Source organism: Anoplopoma fimbria, chromosome 6 (assembly GCF_027596085.1).
Source record: "Anoplopoma fimbria isolate UVic2021 breed Golden Eagle Sablefish chromosome 6, Afim_UVic_2022, whole genome shotgun sequence".
NCBI classification, from domain to species: domain Eukaryota; kingdom Metazoa; phylum Chordata; class Actinopteri; order Perciformes; family Anoplopomatidae; genus Anoplopoma; species Anoplopoma fimbria.
In genome coordinates this window covers 2,007,820-2,017,005 of record NC_072454.1, presented here as the reverse complement: position 1 = coordinate 2,017,005, position 9,186 = coordinate 2,007,820, and the positions used below count along the sequence as shown (strand labels likewise).

Here is a 9,186-nt window from a genome sequence, read left to right as displayed (position 1 = left end):
GTACTGTACATTACCAGAAGGAAGTATTTTAGTCACTGAGAGTTGTTCATAAGTTGGCTACTTTACTCTTTTATATAGACTTTTTATCCTCAAATTGTATTTTTTCTGAGCAAAATGTTGTTAATGAACAAACTGTTTCAAGATTCAGAAACATAATGTGATTTATTTAAAGCCATAACATCTCCAGAGCTCCATCTCTGCCTCATGAAAACGAAATGCGACAAAAAAAAACCTCCTCGGCATCCGTACTTCGATGACGTCACGGCCAACATGGCGGCCTGAAAACAAACCAAAACAGTTCGTGTAAAACACGTGGGAACGAGGCGAATATAAAGTGTCATTCTCTCTGTGTTGACCCGCGGGGCGTTCAGGTATCGATCAACACAGCCATGTCGACTATTGGTCGATTAGTCGCCGAGGTTCCGGTGATCGACGTCGGAGGAGAGGACTCGTGTTTCTGCAGCTCCGGAGCTCATTGATATATATAAAAACAACAACAACAACAACAACAACAACTCACTGCAGGACGCGACGGCCACTCCGGAACCGACCATGTGCAGAGGTGAGGCTGCTGATCGACCGACCTGCAGCCCGGAGCGATCGGTTAACCGACAGAGTCGACTGGTGCATGAACACAGTCCTCCCAGTCTGCACACTGGGAGGAGGGGCCGCGGCCATGAGGCCAGCAGACACAATGAGAGCTGGTGGCAACATGCATGCACCATCACCTTAATGCATGCACCATCACCTTAAAGCATGCACCATCACTGTAATGCATGCACCATCACCTTAAAGCATGCACCATCACTGCATGCACCATCACCATGCACCATCAAATGCATGCACCATCACTGTAATGCATGCACCATCACCTTAATGCATGCACCATCACTGTAATGCATGCACCATCACTTCAATGCATGCACCATCACCTTAATGCATGCATGCACCATCACTTTAATGCATGCACCATCACTGTAATGCATGCACCATCACTTTAATGCATTGAGTTTAATTAAAGCACCACTGATCTGGTTCAGAACACATGCATTCATCAGTTATTGATAAATACATAAACAGACTGCATTCATGCTTAATTTTGCAGCTTTGACTGCTGCAAAATTAAGCATGAATGCAGTCTGTTTATGTATTTATCAATAATTTATGAATGAATCAGTGGTGCTTTAATTAAAGTGATAGTTCATAAAGTCAACTAGCATGTTGAAATTATCTGACGAATTATGCCATAATTTAAAAACTCCTGCAAAAACATGCAATGCAAACAAAATCTAATATGATTTCTAACATTGGCAGCCAAATAGAATCCCATAGAACAGCTGTTTGGTGCAAGTTTAAGCAGTCAAAGCTGCACATTTAAGCAGAAATGCATGTCTCAATTTATCAATAAGATGAGCTGTACTTCAAAACATGTGTTTAAAAACTGTATCAATAATTTATGAATGAATCAGTGGTGAGTTAATTAAAGTGATAGTTAGCCAATGTTAGAAATCATATTAGATTTTGTTTGCATTGCATGTTTTTGCAGGAGTTTTTAAATTATGGCATAATTCGTCAGATAATTTCAACATGCTAGTTGACTTTATGAACATTTTAGATTTTGTTGGCATTGTGTGATTTTGTAGGACTTTTTTAATTATGGCAATATGGCCCAAATCGTCAGATCATTAGATATCTTAATAACGATATTTATCACAATATGGCATGTTTTTCTGGTAGTTCAATAAATAAATAATCGTGACATAACCACATCATTTTCCTGTGTGAATTAAATACTCGAAAAATAAAAAGTACTGAGTATTTTATAATAATAATAATGATAATACATTTTATTTGTAGAGCGCTTTTTAAAGTTCTCAAAGACGCTTTACAGACATTTAAAATCATCATTAAAAGCTACACACTAAAAACTTCAGTGCAAAAATAACAGTTTAAACTACATATATATATATATATATAAGACATTTTAGAGATTAAATCAATATTTCCAGCTATACACTGAGTTGTCTTTACATGCATGTACACAGAGTAAATAAAATATAAAATGTACAATAGTTAGATTAACTGAGTTTGATCAGATTTTCGGATATTTTCGAGTCAGTATGTGTGATGTACTTGTGTATCCTGGCAGCATTTCATCACAATATGATTGAATGATGGCCCATACCTAGTTATATTTGACCCACAGTTTTGTGTAAACTGTCATTGATAGAACTTGACAGTATGTGCTGTTTAACAGAAGCCTGTGTTCTTGTCAGCAAAGAAAAGCTGCTGAAAAACTACACACACACACACACATATATATATATATATATATATATATATATATATATATATATATATAAAATAGTCTAATCATGTCTGATGTTGAGTTAAATGCACTAATCTAATTGCAGCCTTTGCACATGGACTGTGGATGATCCATCTGATATAAAGACAACTTGTCGTTCTGTTTTCCTGCACAGACCTGCAGAGTCCTAAACACCAAGGCTACAGCAGATACGCCGGCTTGAACAACGGGGATTCTCCGGGTGATGTGGAACCGACGCAAGACATCTTCTGGGATCCTACATCGCCCACTGGTTCAGGTAAACAACACGAGACACGGCGCAGAGGCTTCACGTGCTGTTGTTTTATGCAGACAGTCACATCTGAACGACAACATGCACACCAGCTAAAGACACTTATCCTGTTTCACTTAGTGACCGTATGATGTTGGACTAATCGTTCCATGACTATGCATGTAAAAGACAAAATAATTGCTCCTTTTTGCTTTTCAGTGAAAGTTATTACAACTTGGTTCACATTTATCGTGTGTAATGTTAATTGTTTTTTAAGTATTTGTTTGTGTTTTTGGGGTTCAGGGCTCAGGAACACCAGAGTTGTGGAAATATCCGATATCGTCAACCGTCTCGCTCCAAAGGTCAGTTGTTTCTGGAAGTTTTAAGCCTTCTTCACCTCTTTTTTTAAAAGAATTTCCTCATCTTTTACTTGTGTATTACGCAGGATGTGAAGAGGAAAGGGACCGACTCTCCTCTGCTGCAGTGGATAGGCGACAGTGCCGTCCCTTGTACGCCGGACGTCCCAAAGCCAAGAGTCAGGAAGAAGTCCTCTCGGTACGCGATCAAGTTATAAACTCAGACATTAACAAACACTATATGTGAATATTTTAGGTCATTTTTACCAATGCACTGAATTACTGAGTTTTCTCTCTCCAGGCAGAGCAGCGTGGATGACCTCGTCAAACTCGCCAGGCAGTTTGACGAGAACATGCAGCAGGACAGGGAGACTTCTGAACAGCTCAACGCCGTCAGCGATAACCTCAATGAATGTGTGAACACTCCAGAAACCAAACCGACAGATGCATCGATCCCTAGCGACGTGAAGGACCTGAAGTGTCCCTCCTCCTCCGACCCGGTGGAGGCGGAGCTACGCGCTCTGTTCGACTGCTCCACTCAGAAGGTCAGCGGCCGGCTCAGCCAGTTCTCCTCGGCGTCGGCCCGTTCGCAGGAAGTAAAACACCAACCTTTGACTCCGACTTCGGCTGAAAGCAGACAAACAGAGCTCAAGTCAGCCGGCGGGTCCGGCCTCGCCTCACATCCCGCTGACGGGAAAGCATCCTGTGGTTTCAGCGCTAACACCTGTGACGACTTTGACGACGACTGGGAGAACGATGACCTCATCAATGACTCCTTTGTCCTTGCAATGACCAACAATGAAACCACCTCACAGACAAACATCAAGACAAGCACCTCTCAGTTCACCTCCGTTTGCAAACCGTCTGCAAACTCTGCACATCAGCCTCCGAGCTTGCACTCAAAGTCGAGCTGCAGTTCTCTCCAGGAACTGTGTCCCAAACTAAAGACTTCCAACCGAAGCACTTTCAAGTTAGAGCCCAACCCTCACTTCAAGACCAAGGAGGTCTCCAAGTCCATCGTCGCTGTTACGCAACCTTCATCAAAGACTTCTGACCATAAAGCTGCTTCCACAAAGACTCCATCGATCCCGATCCCCGACAAGATCCCCAAACATCAGAAGACGAGTGTAGCTGCAGACACTTCGGACAGCTTGTGGGACGACGGGGTGGACGATGACCTGCTCTACCAGGTGTGCGACCGCGTGGAGAGGATCTCCAACAGTCAGCCCCAACGAGAGAGTCCCAGCAGCTGCAGAGAAAAGCAAGACGGACCGCGGAAAAACCCGCCACCTCCACCAGTCGAAGCGTCCCGGTTGGTGAACGGCGGCGCTGACAGACGGTCGTCGTGTACTTTCATTCGCTCTAACTCGTTACCTGTGAGCTGCAGCAGAGAAACAGGGAACTACCAAGGATGGAACGTTCCCATGAAAGGGGCCAACAACAGGTCGGAGATGTCTCAGAGCCTCCCGGGGAGCCGCGTGAGTCTGGGAACGTTCAACCAGTGCAAAGACTCCTCTGGAACGTTCCAATCTAATGTGGACACCAAGCCGCACGCAGTGAACTACAAATCCCATCAACCCGCCTTCAAGAGAAATCTGTCCGACTCAGCAGCTATAAGCAGCAAAGGTATGATGTCCGGCTGTATTTAAGACTTATGAGTTAGATATGTCAAATGAACTGTTTTCGTAAAAATATGGAGATGCATTTAGTGAAATATTTGATATCCAAAGTTCTATCTGTTAAAAAAAGTTCAGTGCTGTTTTTTTTTGAAATGGAGAAAAATGAAATATCATGATATTCTTGGGGAAATATCTCAATATCCATATCGTGAACAGGGTTGACCATTTGTGCTTTTACAAAATATTTACACAATGAGTTTTTTGATCAATATTCATCAGTCATGTGGATATAATGACAAAGTGGGTAAAGGCAAATAATAGAACAGTTTTGGAAACTACATCTCCTTACTCTACTGCAGCCTTTAAAACAACGTAAAGACAACACACGCCAGTTTACGATATCCAAAACAATATCATAGTCTCATTTCATGATATCGATACTTTATCAATATATTGCACAGTCTGAACTCGATGCATCTTTGCAGTTTTTTTCTACCCCATCTACTGTCCTCTGTTCTTTGCTATAAGACTTCATATTTAAAAAACTCACCAGTGAAACAGATGTCACATGTTGTTCTTATAATCACTGGCAGTTCAGTTCATGTGCACACGAACACTTCCCCCCCACCCCCCAAAAGCAAGTAAACACAGCGCAGTGGCTTTAATTTGAGCTGCTGTCAGGAGTCCAAACCTCAGGAAGCTTCATTGCCAATCAATTGCAGACTGATTTTTCTCCTGGACATGGAGGAGGGGGGGTGGGGGGGTTGTACTTCCAAATGAGCTTCACCATGGGTTCCCACTGGTTCTAGTTATGGTAGCGAAATGTTTATGTCATCAAATTAAGACCCCCACTGTTAAAAGTCAAAGCAACGACACACAAGTTCTGATTTAGTTGTTTTTTTCCCCTTCAGGTTTTAATTCTCCTAGTGACTCATATTCAGTGTTTCCAGTCATTTTTCTCACTTTTTTCCTCCCTTTTCCAGTTTTTGTCACGAGCCAGATGACGCTGAAGTGCTCCGCGGCCGAGATCGGGAGGAAGAAAGAGGAGGCGTTGGCCAGGAGGAGGCTCAGAATGCAGAACAACACGAAACCATAGAGGAGCGTCGTCCAGACTGAAGAACACCTTTACAGACATCTTTGTTTTATACCAGCAGCTCAGCCTCCTCCTCATCCACAAGTTACTGATCACAGTGGTTATGTTAATAGTTCAGAACGAAAGATGTTCTACAGAAAGAATGTCTGTTGGAAAAGCTGCTGGACGATTTTGCTGCAACATGTTTTATGTTTTATGTTTGAGTTTTACGCACGGATTGATGGAGAGACTCAGATCTGGTGCTGGAAAACATTAAAATACTTTTTTATTTGTTTAGTTTTTTTTCACATTCTGACTGAAAAATAGTTTACATCCACTGAGTATGAAATTATTCTGAATGCTGAATATAATTTTTCTGTTTTTCAGCATCATCATTTCAGCTCTCTGCCCATATTTTTGAGCATATGTTTGTTTAAAAGTAGTAAATAGTTCCATCTGTGTTCCTGCTGTATTGTCTACTGTATGTTTTTGATAAAACACATTATGTGCCTGTAACTTCTACTGATGCGTACTTTAAATATTTAATACTTTGTAATCAAAAGAGCGTCGCTTTAGTTGAAGTAAATTAAGAGAGTATTAAAAACACAAACTTTTCTTTGGGGCCAAACTACAAATTGAATGGATGTTAATGTTTTCTTAATATTTCTTCTTCTTTCTTTGGCTTTTCTCTACATTTTGTTTGTGCATGTCATATTCTTCATCCTTCCAGTTTTGCACAGGTCAGAATTAAGTGTCCCACTCTGAAGACAGTGTTGTGACTCTCCTCTGTTATGCACCTGAGGAAGACAGCCTCACTACACGTCCTAGAAGTTTAGATCAGCTGTGTTATGAGGCAGACCCGAGGTAAATGTATCTCTCAACAAATTTGACCGTTACTTCCCATGATGGACTTGACTTGTAAACATTTTCCTAATTTATCTGTCATGATGTAACCCCAAAACTAAAGGAATGAACACCTGACACTGTGAATAAACTGCTCTAATCATACCTGGTGTGCACGCAGCTTTCTGTTCTGAAAACACACTTTAAGCTGGGCAGACATTCTGGATTTAATTCACACTACACGTTTTAGTTTAAGTGGACGTAGTCATGGTGACATCCACAATTGGTTTGTGGACTGGTGTTTTAAAGCCTCAAGTTTGGAGTAAAGCTGTTGCCATGTTGATTTTATTTATTTTTTTCAACCAATGAACGGAAGTGAACATATATGGACTGAGGAGGAGCGACGTAGAGACCTGTCAATCAGTGTGTAGCCCCGCCCTAAAGCATCCCCTGCTTTATGGTCTGTTTGACTCTAAATGGAGCATCATTTACTAAATGAACATCATGCTGTATTGAAGAAGACTTGAAACTAGAGATTGAGACCATAAACTCATGTTTACAATGTTTACTGAGGGAATAAATCAAGAGAGAAGTAGAGTCATTTTCTCATAGACTTCTATACAACCAGAGGAGTCGCCCCCTGATGTAGATCATCTGTAGCCTAACGTTAGCTTTACACTCCTGCTGATTGTAGTCACGCTTTAAACATCATAAAAGTGTTGTTCATTTGTGAAGATTATCTTGATAAACAAAAAAACACAGATTTATTACTGTAATAATCCCAAAATCCAATGGAAAAATCTCATTGTCTTGTTGAGGGAACCAGGGAGATGTTAACTTCCTGGTTATCCTACAAAAATACCTGATCCCTGCAGAACTCTACACCCCCTTGTACCTTTCTGTTACAATGATAAGCTTCTAGTCTAAACTGAGGGACAAAAACTCCCTTTAGAGCCACAGAGGAGCATTGTGCAGCTGTTTTTACAGGCTGAGAGTCCTCGTCACAAACAGTCATCCTTGTGTAAAACTGGTGAAGTTCCCCTTTAAAGGACACTTTGTAGGAGTCTTCTTGCTGCCTCATTGGCTCTCCTTTTGAATCAAACAGCTGCTCAGTATTCTGACACACACACACACACACACACACACACACACACACACACACACACACACGGCCTCCTCGCTGCAGTTATTGGCGTCCATTACTCTAAACCTGCAGGTATTGGAGAACCGCTGACAGGTTCCAGCAGATATGACGGAGTCCTATTTTGCAAATCTGTTTCAACAAGTCGCCGCCCGTAAAGGACGACCATTGTGAGCGTGCAACAGCCTCGGTGTGGAGCGTATTATTGTTATTAGACATGAGGGAGGATTATTTTAATATGAGGGCTAATTTGTCCTTCTGGCCTCTTAGTGCTCCGCTCACCTGCTGGGCCGAGTGTGTCTGAGCGCAGAACAGTGCTCCTCTTTGTGATCCCGGGAGAATTCCTCAGGCCCATCCCAGGCCATTACGTGCCTCTGAGTCCCCAGGTGTGTGTGTGTGTGTGTGTGTGTGTGTGTGTGTGTGTGTGTGTGAGCGGGGTGGTCTGCAGGTGTGTATATTTGAGTATTTATCTCATTCCGAGCACGTAAAAAAAAAGCCCCTTTCCTCCTTGTTTCCCCCCCCTCCACGCCTATTCCCACTGTAAATCATGTGGCAGGGGCAATTTGGCAACAGCATAAAGGCCCCCTGGTTTTTTTATGACTATGATTATGGTTATGATGATGACTAGTATTTATTTCAACTATCTGATGAAACCCTCGGCTAAAGCCAACAGGTGTCGGAGCAGGTACAATATCGTGCTCGCTGAAGGATCCCCTGTAATGTCGCCGTAGAGAGCGAAGATATCGCCCGCCCCGAACAGAAGAATGGGCCGTTTCAGCGCCCGCTCGTTACGCCGCACATGGAGCAATTTCTGATTATTGGACGGGAGTGGAGCGCCACAACGTCCTCTTTGTAGAGAGGGAATGATTTATGGCTGTTAGTCAGGCATACGGCAGTAATTGCCGTACTGGCGATTATGTTACCATGGCACCTGTTTAAACTGTCTATTCTTATGTGAATGTTTTTCTTTTCTTTTTTGGGGGGACGAGGGGGATTTGCAGCTTGAAACTGATGTGTGGAGACATTAATTGGAGTTAGGAAAGAGGTCCGGGATGGTGTGGTAACAATTAGGGGAAAAGGAGAGGATATGATGGACAGATTTGAGTTGTGTTATCTGATACATCAGGGAAAGGTCGTTAAAAACCAAAGCAATGTGAACTTTTACTTAATTATGCAAGAGAGAAGCAGTCTATTCAGCAATAAATACACTTACATATGTACTGAGAATATTGTTGAGAAGCTTGCCACAGAGACGACATGCTCACATCATAACAATGCAAAACAGTAGTTCACGCTTTAGTCCAGACATGTTAATCTTCGTGTACATATTTAGCACTCAGTCATGATGATTAGAGACGACTTAGAGGCTGTTGTTCTATTCTGACCTTTGACCTTCCCTACGTAGGAGTTTAAGCAACGTATCCTCATGCAACGGTTCGTATGATACTCCTCATTTTTTGTGGATTTTCCTACGAAAGTTCAGAAACTCATCTCAATTTCAGTTCATTACATGAATACAGTCTTTTCAAAGTAAACTCCTGTCTTTGCAGAAAACTCAAGTTAGGTTAAGGATGAA

General features: G+C 42.1%; 1 protein-coding gene across 1 annotated transcript; it reads left to right on the top strand.

Moving 5' to 3' along the window:
* The first annotated feature begins 269 nt into the window (after window positions 1–269).
* On the top strand, window positions 270–6,647 carry etaa1b (ETAA1 activator of ATR kinase b). The gene is made up of 6 exons (XM_054600429.1): window positions 270–562; window positions 2,484–2,606; window positions 2,883–2,941; window positions 3,025–3,134; window positions 3,237–4,561; window positions 5,538–6,647. The coding sequence occupies exons 1-6, from the start codon at window positions 553–555 to the stop codon at window positions 5,648–5,650; spliced, it is 1,740 nt and encodes a 579-aa protein (XP_054456404.1). The 5' UTR covers window positions 270–552; the 3' UTR covers window positions 5,651–6,647.
* Window positions 6,648–9,186: the final 2,539 nt, after the last annotated feature.